General features: G+C 36.0%; 1 protein-coding gene across 3 annotated transcripts in view; it reads left to right on the top strand.

Annotated features, from left to right (window-relative positions):
- The first annotated feature begins 2090 nt into the window (after nt 1–2090).
- LOC149793133 (uncharacterized) overlaps nt 2091–20198 on the top strand; it is an 84813-nt gene continuing 66705 nt past the window's right edge. For 2 of the 3 annotated variants that reach the window (XM_089967055.1, XM_089967054.1), the window contains exons 1-7: nt 2091–2256; nt 4352–4411; nt 5231–5251; nt 5874–5894; nt 6358–6387; nt 11003–11029; nt 11504–11613. In XM_089967055.1, the coding sequence (XP_089823181.1) occupies nt 2223–2256; nt 4352–4411; nt 5231–5251; nt 5874–5894; nt 6358–6387; nt 11003–11029; nt 11504–11613 (303 nt within the window). In that variant the 5' untranslated portion in view covers nt 2091–2222. The remainder of the gene's footprint in view (nt 2257–4351; nt 4412–5230; nt 5252–5873; nt 5895–6357; nt 6388–11002; nt 11030–11503; nt 11614–20198) is intronic. The other variant, XM_089967052.1, reaches the window with a different exon arrangement.

Consider the following 20198-nt stretch of genomic DNA (forward strand, 5'->3'; position numbering starts at 1 on the left):
GAGCTCTGGCAAATACATACATACATACATACATACATACATACATACATACATATACATTGTCATATTATCATGAGAAACTTTCGATGCTATCATAAATAGTGTATCGACTAACCGAATCAGTAACAGAATTTATAGATTGTCCTTTACGTGGCTAGAAAAATATAAGAAACTTTCCTAAATAAATAGCATAATTTTGCAAAATAATTTATGATACACGTGATTTTAACACTAAAAAACAGACCATTCAGCAGAAGTATAAGAAGGTAGCTTGTCAACAGTAAAAGGATGACGAGTACGTCTGTAAAGATTCACATATATACATTGTGTTATAATTGTTGCATTTAGCTTAGAAAAATAAACCACAATTGTAATTTGTCACGTGCTGAGCATGTCTGATTTCAACGATGTATCCCGGTCACTAGTGGTTTTTAAATCCATTGTCAGTAATGTAGAGACACAGTCTGTTAAGTCTTACAGGCTTAAGGTCTCAATGGCCAGTTTGTCTGGTGAATTGTCACCCAACAATGACCTATTGCAGAAAAATGAGAATACTTTTGCAATGAACATACAAATAAAAACTAACTAATGATCTTTGTAGAAAGCATTCTTGTGAGACTTTGACTGAGGGAATCAGGTGAATTCCTTATACATTTGGTGGCTTTTATATTGAACATTCACTGTCACCAACCCCTCTTATTTTACACTAATTGTTCGCAGTAAAGAGCCATTTTGAATATTTTCATGTGGCAAGGCAACTAAAAGAATCAGCATTTGCCTTATGCATGATTAAAGTTCGCTAGTACAATAACAAATTAGCATACTTTTCCTCATCCCTCAACCATCTCGATTTTTAGATACTTACCTCTGTAGCAAACATACGTAAATATGTAAGTCGGCTGTTCATTTGCAGCCCAAGTTACGCATTTGATCTCCAATGCTATTCTAACTGTGACAACCTAACTCAAAGCAAATGTCAACCACATTACAGGTTTAGCTTAGGAGTGAATTTATAAACGCTATGCTTATGATAATTAGTTTCATGCCTTCTATGTTGAGAAATACATTCGATAAGTGCTAATTATCCTCGTTATACAATGCGACATTTGTATGAGGTACAGTCTTAATTTAATAACATAGTTTTATTAATTTGTTTTACAGATTTCCAATTAAGTTAGTTGTTTTATGCCATGTAAATAGCTTGTTTGTGATTTTTTCTTCGTTTCTTCAGCATCCTGTAGTCTTTAATGTGAACATTGTTGCATAAATAGTCTGAATACTAAAAGTCAGCTAGAATTTGTACAAAGTTACACCAATAACTGTTACGACTAAATGACAAACAGTGACTCAAAGCAAAATGATCATCAGTTCAAATAAGCACACGTGGCTAAGGAGAAATAAAGTGTGCTCTAATTCTATATAAGAACGTAAATATAAGGTAAGGAAAGTTACCAAGGATGTTGAGCGAATATTAAATCTTTCGAATTTCAAACAGCAACAACTCTTTCTTTGACCGACCTTAATGCGTAATCTGCCTTGTGTGAATGTGAAGATATTACTACTTGGGGTAAAACCCGTCTAATTCGATAACTCCATCTATGGAACACATGCTAAAGTGATCGAATTTTTTAAAACCATCTTTCCTTAATTTCACTCAATAAACACACAATGGACGCCTTCCCTTCACAGATCCACCTATTTGAATCTTTACAGACTTGTTTTACCCCTGTTTCGAAAACCATGGAGTGGATGGTAAGCAACTAACTAACGATTAAAGATTTTGCACGAAAACTTTGTTATTTAATAGGTTGCATAGTTTCTGTGTGTAGCTCGCTGTTCAAATGAATGTTGTTGGGAGGTCAAGAAATGTCAAAGATGGATTCCACAATGATTGCTTTGATGGAACAAGAAAAATAGCTGCATGAAATAAGTATTCTTGCATACTGATACATTATTGACCGAAGAATGCATCACAAACACTGGAATTACGATTTCGATAGGAATCTTAGCAGTGACTCTGCCCTTATCTTAACAAAGGGCATGCCTAAGTCACGTTTCTGACCTTCTAAGATAAGACACTATGTTCTGACGTAGTATTTTTAATTTTATTCGCATCTGAAGTCTGTCGTGCTTCTCTCAAAATTTTACTTGTTACTCTCAAGTTCTTGACTCTTCTCCAGTCCGACTTAGACCTCCGTACAACACTAAAATAAACTGCCACAATGCGAGTACCGACCGGATTGAGCTACGTCTTGGGTATGTATTTGCCTCAAGACATTTTTCTTCTCCTTCTGTCATACTGAAGTCGAGTGTGCGTGTATGTGTGTGATTTTTTTAAGCAGTTTTAAAGTTTTGTCAGTCATATAGCAACAATGTCTACAATATGACAGTTTAAAGTGACGTCTAGCACTGGGGCATCATGCCGCAGACAAGAAGTTGTTAGTACCATGCCGCAGACATGTAGCATGATGTCCCACCCAGTCGCATTATCCTGACACCAGGCCAACTAATCCTTACACAAGCCTCTTAATGCTGAGCGCCTAGCTAGGCAGTTGTTAGTACCATTTATTTAAGTCTTTGGTATGACTCGGCCGGGGGTTCGAACCCCACGACCTCCCGCATCCGAGGCGGTCGCTCTAACCAATAGGCCACCGGAGCGGACATATTGAAGTCTGAATATGCGATGGCTAATTTGGTTCGTTTTACATGTATTAAACTTCCATTTAGGAATTAAATTATTTAAACAGTAAAAGTATGTAATGTGTTGTTGAAAATTAATAACAACACCAATATTAGAACGGAATAAGTAATCGCCAGCCTTTCTTTCCTAAATCATGAATGAAATAATCTCCAGATAACTCTGGAAGTCGAAGGTAAGAGATATGATGTATGCTCCTCGCTAATAGCAAGTTTCCTGATGTGAGAACATTATGAGGTTAAAGGTCATCACGATATGCATTTTTGGCTTCGTCTATTTAAAAATGAGAACACAGTTATCCAGAGAGACCATTCTTAAGCTTTATTCTTGGTTGCTTGCTCTGTGCGTTCGTTTTGATAGTAGAAAACAAAAATATATCTGACCATTAGTGATCACACGCACATGACCGTGCCATTAATTGTATGTATGTATGTATGTATGTATGTATGTATGTATGCATGCATGCATGCATGCATGCATGGATGCATGGATGGATGGATGGATGGATGTATCTGTCTTAGAATATATTAAACATCTTTCCACCAGGAGGTTAGGGGTGTAAAACAAGTCATAAGAAGCGTTTAATGGAGGCACTGTTTTGGTCTCGGCATCGGCAACGTTATAATGTTTTAGTTTATAACATCTTAGACGTTTGAAAGTAGTGCACTTATATTCCAAAATTTGACTTTGTATTTTAATGTTCGTACACTTTTGTGCCTTTATCATTGTTTTGTCTATCTTCATTTTAGATGCCTAGTTTTACTTGGCACTGCACTACATATCTTAGCTACGATGTCGTAGCCTCAACTTGATTTTGTTGTGGTTGAGGCTACGAACTGATCCCATATCATGTAATGGAGCAAAATAAATAATCACTAAAGTCAGAAAAACAAACAGTGTACAATTCAACTACATAAGTAAAATCATGTTGTGAAAGAAGTTTGGCTTATTTTGAATTTATTAAGCCCTTACACGATAAAATAAATTGGCATGGTTACTCTAACCTTATCCTGTCCGCCATGACAGATAACGCGAGACTCTCGCCGTGACCTCTTTTCTACGTAAAGCTTGCCAGACCATATTTTGGATATTCTACGCTATATTATTATCAATCAAGTGCGAATAATCGCTTCTTGGTGGAATTTCAAAGTTGCCGATAAACCGTATTTACTTTTAATGCACAAAATTTCTGACCCAAACGGCGCCAAAATTTTACTACAATTTGTTTACATTTCCAAATAAGGCGTCAATGTCCTTATATGGCACACAAACAAACCAGGCTGAGAACGGAAGTAATCATTATTTGAAATAACATGGCGGACGATCTAAACGAAAATATCGGCTAAAAAAGGTAAACGAGATTTTACAACTATTTCTACAAAGATTTTCGATACTTCCGGTATTAAATAAGAGGACTACTCATTTTATTGGATTATATGCAAGGAATTTGTTTAAAGTGTTATTATTAGGCTAAAAGAGCGCCGGGTGTGAATCACACCCGGCTTGCTCCATTAACGCGTATATGCTCATGTTAGTACTCTGTCCACGAGGTACGAGTAAGGGTACTAATATTAGTACTATACATATCTATGACGGTGACTATGTGCCGTTAAACCCTTTAGAAACGTGTATGTGAATTATACTTTTTTCTAGGTTTACTGGGACTGGTCACATTATCAAAAGCAGAGAGTATATGTGCCCGCCTTTTCCACGGTACGATATACACTGATCCTATTTCTTATTACATATAGTGCATACACATTTCACACTCGTACACGATTAATGCTACAAATAATTCTACCAATCTCTTAAGGTGGAGTTAATAAAAGAATTGAAATACTAATTGCATTTGAACTGCAAGGGAGATGTGTCCATTGAAATCACCCGTATCCCACATCCCATATCCTTCTTACTGGTGCATGCAAATTAATGTCGAGTTCAAGCAAATAGGAAAGATTTTAATTTATTTCACAAATCTCAGCCCAAAAATTGCTCATGACGATACAGATATATATATATATATATATATATATATATATATATATATATATATATATATATATATATATATATATATATATATATATATATATATATATATATATGTATATATATATATGTGTATATATATGTGTGTATATATATATATATATATATATATATATATATATATATATATATATATATATATATATATATATATATATATATATATATATATATATATATATGTATATACATGTATATATATATATATATATATATATATATATATATATATATATATATATATATATATGTATATACATATATATATCTATATATATGTATATATATATATGGATATATATATAGATATATATATATGTATATATATATGTATTTATATATATGTATATATGTATATATATATGTATATATGTATATATATATGTATATATGTATATATATATATATATATATATATATATATATATATATATATATATATATATATATATATCATATATATCTTTTAATTTTCCTTTGCAGGATACGATCTGATTCACAACAGTAGGTCTTTCTCTCTCTCTCTCTCTTGCCATTTAATTGTTGCGAGATCAGTAGATATCGCTATAATTAAAATACATAGCTGTGATATACTTCACCCAGCTCGCACTTTTTATTAAACCATGACCACAAGACGTATCGTATAATTTATTTATTAATGAAATACTACCTTTATAATTATAGTATTTCTTTTAAATACTTAACCGTATATTTTATATTTTTGCATGTTTGTCTGACCAACTGTTTGCCTAATTTTACGTCGATATGTCAGTAAGTTGGTTCTATCATTTGTTTCTTTTGTCTGTTGACCTCTTCATCTGTTTTGCGTTTTGGCTACATGGGCTTCACTGAACGCACAAGTCAAGGGAGATAATTTTATACTCTAGACTGTTGTACGGTAAAGTCGATGAATAGAATAAACATAATGTTTACGTTCTACTTAACATAATGTGATACTTAATGATGATAAAGCCTACTCAGTTCAATTTCTGCCATGACTTTTGCCAACCAAATCACTTCTTCTTCACTCTTTTATATTTTTCATCGTCTCTTAATCATTATCTCGATGATAATGTTGATAGTTATTATTATTATTATTATTATATTATTATTATTATTATTTCAGACCTGAGATGCTCATACCTAGGTAACATTCAAAAATGTACTCTCCTTTCCATCTCGTGATTAGTCTCGAATTTGTCCTCTGTTCTCTAATTATGTCACTCATTTTTTATTTTTATCTATCTTTAATTACGTCATTCATGTTTGACATTTCGCTATCTTAATTACGTCTTCATGTTCGACTTGTCATTGTCTTTCTTTACCTCATTCATTTTTGACTTCTCACTTTGCTTCTCTGTTCAAGAATAGTTAAAGCATCCCTATTGTCTAAAGGATGGAGCATCATTTAGAAACCAATTGCATAGAAAAAGGACAATGAACAAAATGGTCCCATAAACCTGTCTTTAAGTTGTCTTTTACACATAGAGCAAGAATTTTGTTTTGTCGATGAACTTACGTTAAGTACGATTGTAAGTTCATTATTATCGTCATGATGATGTTGACGATCGTTGTTATTATTATAATTATTATTATTATTATTATTACAGGCAGTGAAATTGACAGTAATTGCCGAATAGGTGAGTATAATGAATTGGTACTAACGTACAAAATTTACGTCATCGAAAGAACATATGCTGATCCCATTTCTTTCACAGAATCCCTTCCAAATAGACTAATAATGAAATTTTCACCCAGCAGCACATTACTGAGTACGAATTACGCACATCCCATTCAGTCATATTCAGAACTGAACTGAACTGTGTTTCATGCAACACGCTTAAAAAAAGAAGACCCCTCGCCTCCCCCCAGCACAAAACGAAATACCCCCCCACCCCCAACCCTCAAACAAACAAACAGTCTGTTTCAGGAATAGTTAATGACTATCTTCTGTGTGCATACCATGATACATGATCAACACCAAACACTGGTTGAATCTGTTCGTCTTTGAACAACAAATTCTAAACAAAGAAATAAATTTGTGGTAGCGGATAAATAGGTAGGCGAGGGGTTTCGCGCTCACTTTTTGTTGGGATGGGTGGGTCGTCATTTTCTGCTTCTACACTCCATCGGTCCGCCCTGGCTTGCTCAGAAACGTGCTCCTTTTAGCACATGAGAGTAAAGTTAAAATCCGTGTGACCGTAATATGCAGAATATATCCCTGTAAGTCTCGTTCGCTGTATCATTGTTACTTTTGGCCATTGACTCCAATTTCAAACCTCTCACGGTGTCTCGACTACCGTTTTAAATGTATTGATGCATCTATTTTGTTTTTAAAATAACAACCATGTAAATAATACCTTGAAATTCGGTATACTTGGAATTTTAGAACACTTTCGTGCAGTCACATAACAAATTTTAGCTTTAAAATGTATTCGACTTGAATTAATACATATATTTGTATTTTAAAAACTGCAATGCCTGCAATGTTTTTTGTTTTTTGTTGTTGGTTCTTTTAATTTTTGCTGAATTTCACGCCATAAAATTGAGTCTTTCACAAAGGTTCACTCACGCACGCTCACAACAGGAGCTTGATGTTAGCCAGTGGTTGCTTGTTCTGGTTCGTACCCTGTAATATCAGACTCCTTCGTTTATGCTATATGGCTAGTAATGCAAAATAGTGCCACTGAGGCAGGGGCCGCCTGACTTGTGTAACTGTTTTTTCTTCTGATGAGCAAGCTAGGTTCGTATATGTGCACGACTGTCTAGTCAATCTTGAAAGCAAATCATACATTAAAACGATCATTTGAATGTGAAATAATGTTTTTATTTACATAAACAGCCCTTTGTGCTGCCACTATTAGAGGACCCTCTGTCCTCTTTATATTTTTTTTCTTTAATCTGGGTGTTTGGGGGCTGTTTTTATTTATTTGTTTAAGGAGAAAGTACTTGCTGCTTGGACCATTATTTTCAGCTGTACACAAAAAATGAATGCATACTGTATCCGTCACACAAGATATTAACTGAATAGACTACAGTCATCTCATTGGGTCTTAAAACCCTCCAGCAATTCCTTGAGTTTTCTTCGCTGAGTGTGAACTCCTGTGCATGCGTAGCACTGCATCTAGTGGGCTGAGGTGTTTCGAACACCTTAAGTGAAACTGTACCGTACAATGAAAGCGGTGGTGCGGTTAAAAATTCTCGTTGTTTAATGGTTCAGTTGAAATTACATTATAACAGCTGGTATTTCTTTCAAGCTATACGTGAAATTACTAAGAAGAACAGTGTACACAGCCATAAACCGTGTTTCTGTTTTTGCAAGGAATTGGCGCGAAAATCTAGACAGCCGCTGAACGAACGAACGGAATCAAATCATTTACACGTAGAGATGACTGACATTGATGTTTTACAGATGTTGGAAATCAGACATATCCACGTGATTATAAAATCTTCATTCTATACGTATGTTCAGTAGAGACCACTGAAAATGTGAATGAATATCATGTCCATATTAAGATAAGGTGCCATTAAATTTACAACGGGGGATCGTGGTCGGCAGCGTCTCCTTAATTTGATAAAAGGGATCACGGAACGAAGCGGCCTGACATTACTTCCGGTTTTCTTCCTTCTTTACAAACAAATAACTGACAGCATCCTTGTCTTGATTTAAAATGTCTCATTGTTACGCATTGACGTTATCGTTGCTCAGGTAAAATTAAAAATCGAGAGGCCATTCTCACGGATTATAAACGTTATCGATGCTCAGTGCGTAATTAAAAATTGAGGAGCTACGTTATCTGGGCATTAGAATGTTGTTGTTGTTGTAGTAGGGTTTAACGCCATTTTTCAGCACACGATAGGCTATACATGGCGGCCAGTATTAATGGTGGAGGAAGAACCCGGGAAAACCCCGGAAGGAACCACCGACCCAGGAGAAGCTACTGGCAAGCTTTCTCACATACCCACATTGGCTGAATCCGAGACTCGAACCCACACAGACAGAGGTGAGATGGCAGTGATCCGTAACGGAGAGCGCGTTAGACCACTCGGCCACTCGGGGCCCCCGGCATAAGAATGAGTTAATTGATCGATAAGCAAATGTCAGACATAATTGCTGTCAAAAACGGAAATTCACATATTTTGATATGTATATTAAAATGTTGAAAACGAGTTTCTTTACACATAACTATTCAAGTCCAAAAGAATCGAATGTTCCCAATGAATTTCAGATCCTCAAATATACGTATCACAATGGCATTGTTCAGAACTCCTTTGAATAATTCACAGTAGTACCAGAATAATATTTTAGTTCAATGAGCACTTTGTAGTTCCAATGAATAATCCAAGCAAATGTTTCCTCTCAAATAATATCTAAATATAACATTAAATACGCCCAAATACTGATTTTACAACAAGAACATACGAAACAAGACTGACTAAATTTGTCTAGCTCCACGTACTTATATACATACATAAGGGGTGAAAACACATTTTGCTACAACTAGCTACGTAACACATTAGAATTTGTGGGGATTATGTACTGTATGCAGGCAAAGCAGGCACCACCTCAACATAATTTATTGTTGAGTCATTCTTTTCACAAACCAAATTTGTATCCAATTATAAGTGTGAAAAGGATAAAATATATCTTTCAATGAATAATTATACTGCGTCCTCTTTGGGACTTTTCAAAGCGCCAGTTCTGCTCTTGTGTGTAAGTTCGTTGTTTTCCACCATTCTGTTGGAATATTTGCATATTGGAACTTTCAGAATGCAATGTTGTAATGGGGAAATCTTAAACATTCGGTAGAATAAACTGACTTCATTTATTTTGCAAAGAATCTTCTTGAAGATTCTGAAAGGCAAAATTCAAAGGAGTCAAAGAGAAGGAATTCATTTCAGCCAGTTCTAAACAATGAAAAGAACAAACACTGCAGTCTGGAAAAGATTTACTAAAATTTTAAACAAACAAACAAACGAACGAACACGTGTATTACTACTGTAGGTTATATAGCTGTTTGTCGGTTTTGAAACAGAGAATATAGAAAATTGTTAACCATCTCAATTGGAAAGATTATGTTCCTGGCTACTGTTGTTAATAGTCATGCATGGTATACTTCAGGCATCCAAAGTCTGGCTTATAATAATTAATAATTAAGAATAAAAGTTAAAGTAATGTTTCTGAATTTAAATGTTTGACAAGATTTTGTGCCTCACATCAATTCCTTAGGTATATTTAATTAAAATAATGTAAACTGATTTTAAAACTTTTTTCATGCATATCCAGTCCAATTAGTATTCGGCCACACCACATCATTAGCCGATGTGCATACTAGTATTTAATTAAATATTAAATAATTATTTACAAAAAGCATTTAATATATTCCGACCAGTACTAAAAAAATTATAGGTGTATGCGCAATAATATGCTAATATAATCCCGCCGTCCAAAGCGTATGGAGAAAAGAGGAGTACACATAAACACATTAAAGGAATATTTTTTATGGTCAGAGTCCATCTAAATATTCTTCCTTTTTAATATTTATTATATTTCTGAGATTATCTATATTACAATTAAGTATCAGCTGACAATTCTAGGCGAGAATATTCTGAGTGGTGTGAAGTGTTCCAGCATGCATTTCTAGGACATAATTATGACGGGTTTCATGACTATTTACATTTTTTTAAAGATCTCTCTGCAGGTATCTTACGTTTTTTTTTATTGTTTTGCTCATCGGACAGCTGTTTATCAAAAAGCATCCTGCCACAGAACCGTTTCAAATTTATATATAGGATATAAATACGTCATCAAATAGAGCAATAGGTAATAAAACTAGAAACAGCTTCAAAAATCGTTTTCGGAAACGATTCTACAAAATTTGAAGTAATTTGATAGCCGGTGTCATAATAGCTCATAGTATTTAGCTAACTGCTATTGTATGGATTTTGGCTGTTAGGCAGATGTTAGACAGGTGAACAGTCCCAAGCCTACTTTGGCCTCTTGCATGAGCACAAAATGGTATAAAATTAGGATATGTGCAATCACATCATCGCCCATCTTTCGCCTATGCGTATGGCATGATGCTGACGAACAATTACACGTTGCTTCTTTTCAACAAATGTTTTGGTTGACTTATGCAAGGAAACCATTGTTTTTTTTTTTTGTCTTATAATATTTACGAATCGCTATACTTATAAAATCAGCCGACTTACGTACGATACTTAATTCTATAACTATCTAATTTTATTTTCCAGATATTACTGCAATGGAAGAGCACCTAGGTAAGCCTTAACTGTGCGAGTGATCTCTCCCTCCCTCCCTCTCTCTCTCTCTCTCTCTCTCTCTCTCTCTCTCTCTCTCTCTCTCTCTCCAAGATTAATACAGCATCTCAAAATTTCCGAGGGAGATTCTCAAGCTTCACAGCTTTCCACAACAGGAAACGTTAAGTGCTGCTAGAGCAAGAGTAAAAGGTAGGTGTAACTTTTCAGGAGAATACTTTCAGATCTTTTCGGTGAAGAGCTATGCTGTTATTTGAAAAGCAATACAAAGCACAAAACAAACAATGCAATTTGTATGTGAGTTACAAAAATGTTGAACCAGAGGTGCTACCCCTCTAAAATGTAATAATCAGGAAGTGATTAAAGAATTATCCCTGTTTATGTGTGTGTGTGTGTGTGTGTGTGTGTGAGAGAGAGAGAGAGAGAGAGAGAGAGAGAGAGAGAGATTGTCTGATAATGATACAGTATTTTTATCAGCTGCTGCAGACCTGAAGAACCTGACACATTATGGATACCGTTTGTGTTTTGGTTGTGGATCTCGGGCCGTCTCGCACTGTTCACGTGTTGCCATCTGCACCAAAGAATCGGTACGTGGCTCTACAACAACACTTGAAACACACTCATCCACTGACATGAAGGGCTAATGGTAATATGAAAAGGTCTAACGGGTGGGTGGGTGTTGTATGGTCAAATATCACGTATAAAACGTAAAGAATTTAAAGTTGTTTTTATTAACTTTAAAGAGTGTCATTTAGATGTTCAGGGGCAATCTGTTTTGCAGAAAACGTATTTATGCGAGCTAAATAGGCAATTTAGTATTGGATTTTACGCACAATAGATCACGCCATTGAGATAGTAATGAGCTATTGCATTGTAATTATCTTGTTGCATGAAGACTTATCAAGATGCAACGAGCGTTACATTTTATTTATGCACTGGGCCTTGCATACAATGCACGTAGGAAACATTCACGATGCCATACTGGTCTTCTTCCAGTCAACCCAAACCCTTGACTAACAGGTTACCCGATGACTATCATACTTTCCGTATTGAAAGTACAGTCGTGGTGTCTGCTGATAATAACAAAGAGAATTCCAGAAACATTCCCGAAATACATACTTTAACAAATAGAATTACAGAAGCATTCCAGAATTGCATACTATAAAATGACTTATTTGCGTGTGTACATTTTGCTTCTTTTCATCTCAACTTTTAGTGTATGTACTTCTCCAGGTGTTAATGCACCTAAAGTTTATGTCTTTTGGTAGCGTTAGTCTCTCGCTCTTATGTAGTACTAATATTAGTACCCTTACTCCTACCTCGTGGACAGGGTACTAACAAGAGCATATACGTGTTAATGGAGCAAGCCGGGTGTGATTCACACCCGGCGCTCTTTTAGCCTAATAATAAACTTTAAACATATTCCTTGCATATAATCCAATAAATTGAGTAGTCCTCTTATTTAATACCGGAAGTATCGAAACTCATTGTAGAAATAGTTGTAAAATCTCGTTTACTTTTTTTGGCCGATATTTTCGTTTAGATCATCCGCCATATTATTTCAAATAATGATTACATCCGTTTTCAGCCTCGTTTGTTTGTGTGCCATATAAGGACATTGACGCCTTATTTGGAAACGTAAACAAATCGTAGTAAAAATTTGACGCCGTTTGGGTCAGAAATTCTGCCCATTAAAAGTAAATACGGTTTATCAGCAACTTTGAAATTCCACCAAAAAGCGATTATTCGCCACTTGATTGATAATAATATAGCGTAGAATATCCAAATATGGTCTGGCAAGCCTTACGTAGCCTGTCTGTCCGCCATGACAGATAACGCAAGACTCTCGCCGTATGGTGTGTCGAATAGGCCACGGAAAGAGTTGACACTTATTGGTATAATTAATTATGTACATGTTAGTTTTAGTGATATTTTTCTGTATTTATCATTACTAGTTTTTTTTTGTTCATTTGACATTTGACAATGTGGTCACTTGCAAAGATGGTTTATTAACCAGAATACAAAGATGCAGTTTAATGTGACTGGTGGTCTACACGAAGGGAAACTATTAGACTAAAGCATTAGATTTCGTACGTCTTGCCTTGGATCCCTTATTAGGATACCAAGAATGTGTTGTAATTCAGTAATTAATAAGAAGAACTGCGTTATTGTGTTCATCAAAGAAGTCTAAATATGACCAACTCAGGCCTTCTTACCTTGTTTTAGGAACTATTGTCAAGATTGTTCAGGACTGGATAGAATCCATTTTATTTGCATACAGTACGCGCAGAAAAACAGCTCATGTTCAATTTATAGAGAATACACTTCTTGCCAATAAATGGAATATTCATAAGTGTCAGTGGCGTTTCATTTTCACTCCATACAGACAGACTCTACACTGCAGCAAAGCGCGTGGACAAAAAGGTATGGGATTGTTTTTACCACAAGTTATTATTTAACGCATTCACTACTGCATGGTGAACGATACCGAACTGAAAGAAAAGGGACATAACTAGTACCATTGTTTTTAGCCATTTCTTCACAAGCAGAATTCCATCCCTCTCCCACCTGTACTGAATGGCACATTGCCAATGGCCCTTAACAAGCCACTCAATGGGTACCACATCCTCCCTTGTAACTGTTTTCGATAAAGGTGCTAGATGATTTCAGAATAAGTAGAAAGTACACGCTTATTTAGTAGATGTAATCAGTGCGACCCGTCCATAAAGGACATACGGTACTAATTATATGGAAAAATGGGAACCAGCCTGGAAATGGGTGAACATAAAATAGAATATATATGGGCTTGGTTGGCCAGGATTGGTTAATAATGTAAGTTATGTTTCAGAAAAAATAATCTTTTGAGAGCTTATCCTAGTTGTTAGTGAAAAAAATAGAGACATTGCTGTATTGATCGAATTTCAGTCCTTTAACTGTTACATATATTTGATTTAATTTATATTTGATTTAATTTGTGTTTGATTTGATTTGTTTGTTCGTGGGTTTTGGAATCTTTTTATTTTCTTTACATGTCAATGTAATGTAATTTTGTTTACTAGGAATTTGATATTTTCCAGACAGTTCAGTTTGACCTGAATCTTTCCATAAATGCATAATAATAGAAACACTGTTTCTCTTTTTGACTTAGTTTCTGGCCTTGACTGAGAGTCAAGTAAACAACTTTTATTCTTGGAGTAAAACGATTGGTTCTTATCAAGGGCATACAGGGGCTGGCTACGTAATTTTTAAATGTAAACATTATCACGCGATCCTCTATTTCGCAATTAGGCATTTCCAAAACTGCGAAATACTTAGTATTAATAGTGATGTTTAGATAGAGATCTCAAAGTTTTGGGGCTTTTAAACACTTGATGTCAAGTTGTTTTCTTCTGTTGTGACTAGTTTTGAATTGTTCAGTTTTATTTTAATTTTTCGGATTCCAAAAGATTAATTCGTTTCTCTGGAAATATTTTGTGCTCATACAGAATTCCTGAACAAAGACATTTCTTAAAAATTTTATTTGGATTTCCAAGACTGGATGATTTTGATGATTAATTATTGTTTTTCTACAAGGAACTGTATACTTCAACACAATACAGGTTACGCTGGGGTGGGCAAACTACGGCCCGCGGGCAGCATGCGGCCCGCCAAGGGTTTTTATGCGGCCGAGGAACAAGTCATCATTCGCACTGACTCTGTTAATGTTACTCTGTTTATCAAATAAATGTGCTTCTTTTGAAGTTTAAGTTTAAGTTTTCAAATATTAACAACATATTAACAATTGAAAATTAATTATGATGTTATTTAGAAAAACCTTTTGTTTTTGCTATTTCAAATATTAATTATTTTACTTAATGAACTATGCGGCCCGCGACAAGGTGTACATTTGTGTATGCGGCACTTGCAATGGAAAGTTTGCCCACCTCTGGGTTACAGCATACGTCATCGCCTTCCATCTTGGATTCTTCGTCGGGACTCGAACTTGAAATCATTAGAACATTTCAATATTAGGACTTCTAAAATTTTATTTGTGTGGATTATTCTTGAACTATTTTTGGATTTGATTCTTAAAACCGTAAGTTTTAATTTTTTTCTTCCATTTTTTTACAATAATTTTCCAGGGAAAGAAATAATTTACTTTATTTTTCAAAGCTTGTTGTTTTCACTCTTTCTTGTGTTAATGTTTTTTTGAACCTAAACACGTAACATAAGATAAGTCTTGAGTTTGGAACACTCATTACTAAAATCAGTACCTGACTTTTTGGTGCGGAATTGAAAGCACATGTTTTAATCACATACAGGTCCAGAATATGCCGTGGCTCGTAATCCTTTCCTCTACACAGAAGCTGACATCCAGGTTTCATCTATACTGATAAATATAGGTTTGATCATGAGAACTCAGAAATTTTAAGCTATTGAATTTTTAATATCATGGTGTTTGCATAGGTTTACTATGGGAATTGAATTAGTACCCTGAGTCCTAAAGGCGAACTAGGCGGTTACCTAGGGCACCAAGTTAAATGGACGCCAAATTTGAGGAGCAATTATCAAGGGTGGGGGCGCCTATAATTATTTTTTTCAGGATGCATGTAAACATAGATGCAATATAGTGATCAGTATTCTAAGAGAGTATCGATGTATTTATATTGACTGACCTATTTCTTTCTGTACTATTTGTATAATTATTCCCTTAATTCATTTCTTTAATATCATCATTAGCATCCTCGTCATAATCGTCACCATCATATTTTGTCCTTCTTCAACTTCTTCTTTCCATATCAAACAAATGAAATAAAAATAAACCCCACCTTGTTTCCAATTAGACTTTGTTTTCGTCTCCTTAAATTATGAATGCCGCTGTGGAGCTACTTTGTTTTCTAATTTCAAGAATGTTGTCAAAGTCCTAATAGGACGAGCAGAAACCCCTTCATACAAATTGAATGATCACGTCTTTTCTTAAAAAGTAAACTTGTTCTACGCTCATATAACAATTCTGATTAACTAGAAGGTCAGGTGGTTTAGTCAAGTAAGATTACACGATAGCTTAAACATATATCAAGGGAAAAAAATTCGCATGAAATTCAGCAGACTAAATCCAAATACTAGCTTTGGTTCCCAGATAGGTTTCGTCGATTAAAATGTATCAGCCATTGTACACGGTACAAACAGACATCCATTTAATGTAAACAAACCATGGATGGGTCCAAAAACATATATTAATCTATTTTGACGTTTCATCGATTGGAATGTATCAGCCCTGATAAGCTCACGATACAGGTAAGCATACAGCAAATGGCACATACGGGTTCTGCATAAATGTAAATATTTATGTAAACAAAGCATGGATTGGCCAAGAAACCGAGCATTAATCTATTTTTAGGTGCTGTCTGTTGTTTTGGGGTTTTAATACCAGTTTTCAGTGCACTATATGCTAACGACGACGGCTAATGTAACTGGTGGAGGAAGGCACGGTCAAAAAATTTGCATTGCGGAGTTGATTTCCTGAACGCGCAGGGCCCAAGACGGTCGCCTCGTTCGCCTTGCCCATGGGCCGGGCCTGGACCCGGTTAGAACTACTGCTCCACGGGAAGCTACTGGCAGGCTTTCTCACATAGCCAAGCTTCGAAACCACACGGACAGAGGAGAGATAGCAGTGATTGGTCAAGGCAAACGCTTTAGACCACTAGGGCACCCGGGCCTCCCGGTACGTTCTGTACCATACCATGTAAACAGTGAGAGCGGTTTTGAGGAATAGCGAGACGAACTAGCAATGGGGCCGATGGTGGGGGCTCAAATCAATCACAAGGGCCTACACAAAGTTTTTGGGACACCATAAAAACTACGTACTTCCCCGAAGGAAATAATGCGTTATAGACTTCAGTAGCAAGCTGTCAAAATGCAAACTCAAGGACGTGTTCAAGTATGAATAAAAAAAGAGAAAAAGGGTGGTGGTGGGGATATCTGCTCTCTTGAACTCGAGTTAGATTTTTTTCTTCAGGCGGCAATACTTTCAGGCAGTTAATCTCGGTAAATACACTAAGTGGTACATTGAGATTGTAAGCACTACTGAGTTTGGACTCCGTGTCCAAATAATCTTCGAATACAACAATAACTCGACTAGTGTAAGGTTAATTATTCTGCAAACCATGATGACCTTGACCTCTTGGTGTCATAACAACAAGCCTGTGAGCTCAGCTCGATACATATCTGATGGATGAATTTCGAAATAATGGTATATGGGATCCTGATGACTTGAAAACAATCTTCATTCCGAATCTTTGATTGTTACGCCTGCTTCGCGCTTCCATATTTATTGATCTATATGCTAGCATTTTCAAGAGCTCCGCAATCGACAGTAAACTGGATGTATATGACCATATTACGTGTAATCTCCAAAGTCAGTCGTTTATTATCACGGCGGCTAAAAGCTATCGTAAGTACAGAATGTATACCATCCGTGCTGGATCTGCGCCTCTTTGTGCATTCCACAACGTCCATCATTTCAGAACTAGGATCGCTAAGATTCATCACATTCAAGGCATTGTCATAAAACGGGATAAACATATTCTCGAAGCATACACCAAACGTACCCCTTTCAGAAGCCAATGGGATATTTGGTCTTCTAGAACACCACGTTACACATCAAGCTGTTGTAGACAACACTGCTAGCATCATCAAGCTGGTGAAGACAACACTGCTAGCATCATCAAGCTGGTGAAGACAACACTGCTAGCATCATCAAGATGGTGAAGACAATGCTGCTAACATCATACAAATTTAACGTTCAGCAGAGTATTCCCATGGCAACACGATCTAAATACACATCCATGATTAACATAAATGTTCCTAGTCATGCTCACTTATCTCATGCACAGGGGCCACGAGTGGTCTAAAGCGCTCTCCGTTACGGATCACTGCCAGCTCACCTCTGGGGGTTCGAGTCTAGGATTCGGCCAATGTGGGTATGTGAGAAAGCTTACCAGCAGGTTCTCGTGGGTCGGCGGTTCATCCTCGGGTTTTCCCTGGTTCTTCCTCCACCATTAATACTGTCCGCCATGCATAGCCTATCGTGTGCTGAAAAATGGCGTTAAATCCCACATACAACAACTCTCATGCACACCTAGATATATACATAAACACATGCACTTGCATCACACACACACACACACACACACACACACACGTGCATTTAAAACGCTAACCCATCAGTATGGTACATAATGATGGATATATAATGTGTTTAACCTGGTCAGATCATTTGGTTTTTGTGCATGGTGCAAAATTACAGCTTAAAATATGCAGGTGCTTATAGCTGTTTGTACGAGATATATTTGTCACACAACTGCAGTTGAGTGCGACATAGATATTCATAATCATGTTCGCTTACAAATATATACAACATCCATTAAAATGAATTTACACACATGTAAAATACACGTTGAACATATATCATAGGGGTGATTATGTAAATGTTTTGACAATCATAGCTGGGTCAACGTGTTGCATAATATTTGAGTGTTGCATAATATTTGAGTGTTGCATAATACTTGAGTGTTGCATAATATTTGAGTGTTGCATAATAAGGGTGTAACCGCTTTATAATATTTGTTTACGGTGTATATTGTTGCAAAGTGTGGGACGTTGATGATAGCTACATACTAAAATCTATTTCTGGCTCAAAGCTGTTGAGGGAATAGAATATTCCAACTTAACACCGTTCGTCAATAAATTTAACAAGATCTAATCTGTGAAAATCCATTATTATTATTTGTATTCTGCATTTTAATCTGGATATAACGGTGGACAATATAGTGTGCTAGTGACTATTTCGTTGTCGTAGTAAGACCAGTAGCGTTTAATCGTAACGACGTATTTGTTTTCCGCTTCCTCTGGGCTCTGAGAACGATGCTTCTTTCAAAAGGAGGCCAGATTTAAGAAAGTAAGTGTTAAAGGAGTCCCTAGATGGGCGTTTGGTGCATTTTATTGCAAACTCCCTCATTTGCTGAAACGTTTCACACTAGGTCATTCTAATAAGTAGCAGGTAGTATGTCATGAACAGTTTTCTTATATATATATATATATATATATATATATATATATATATATATATATATATATATATATATATATTGTGATAACCGGTGAAAAGAGCTACATGTACCATGTTTGCGACTCTACGATACGTCCCTTCATTAATTACAGAACAATGGTAGATGCAAAAGTAAGTGCTTATTTATCATTAACTCGATTCAACTTTAGGTATCCTGTTCCATGGAAGAATTAGACATTGTCTTCTTCACTGTACATACATTGTATACAAGCGACTCTATTTTCAAAATAGGTAAACAATGCGGCACACACGTCAATGCCGAAATATGATTGGCTCAAAAGGTTGTACTTATTGTCACATGAGTTAGGAATTGTCTCAGCAGTAAAAAAGTCGCGAAAAGCGCACGTTTCGGAGCTCGGATCTTTAGTTTGGTACAACGCAGAAAAGTCAATGATGGCTGGATGAATAGAAAAATATATCAGGAGTAAAACAAGCCATGTATTATGGTCGTGTGGCTTTAAAAACGGAAATATCAGAAGGAAATCGAGGGTCATGAGTGAAACGAAGTATTTGGAAGTTACGCACTTTCTCTCTTATGTAATATGATAGAGATACCCCTACGTCAGAACGGGTCATGGGGGTAATCTAAAGTATTTTTGTCACTCTGTATGATTTGTTTCCTTCAGATTATTTTTTTTTCTTTCTCTTTCTACTCACTATCATGCTCGGATCGAGCACCTGTGAGCCCTGTTACACCAAACGACTAACCATGTACATGTTAGAGGGCGTACCTCCAGATAGCTTAAAATCAGCAGGAAAATGATTTTGAGCAACTGTCTCGGACTTTCGAACATTACTGCCTTTTACTTCTACCCGTCCATCTTACCCGCCTTCACAGGCGTTTCTGCCTTCCACTGCCTCCAGTCACCTATCCGCCTTTCTGAACATTTCTGCCTTTCACTGCTACCAGTCCAACTACCCTTATACAGGCGAGTTGGCCTACCTACCACCTACCCACCCTACAATCGAGCCAACCACGTTGCTTAAAGCTATCTACCTACTGTCCATCTATCTATCTATCTATCTATCTATCTATCCATCTATCTATCTATCTATCTATCT

Source organism: Sinohyriopsis cumingii, chromosome 8, assembly GCF_028554795.1.
Source record: "Sinohyriopsis cumingii isolate HCF-2022 chromosome 8, ASM2855479v2, whole genome shotgun sequence".
Classification (NCBI taxonomy): domain Eukaryota; kingdom Metazoa; phylum Mollusca; class Bivalvia; order Unionida; family Unionidae; genus Sinohyriopsis; species Sinohyriopsis cumingii.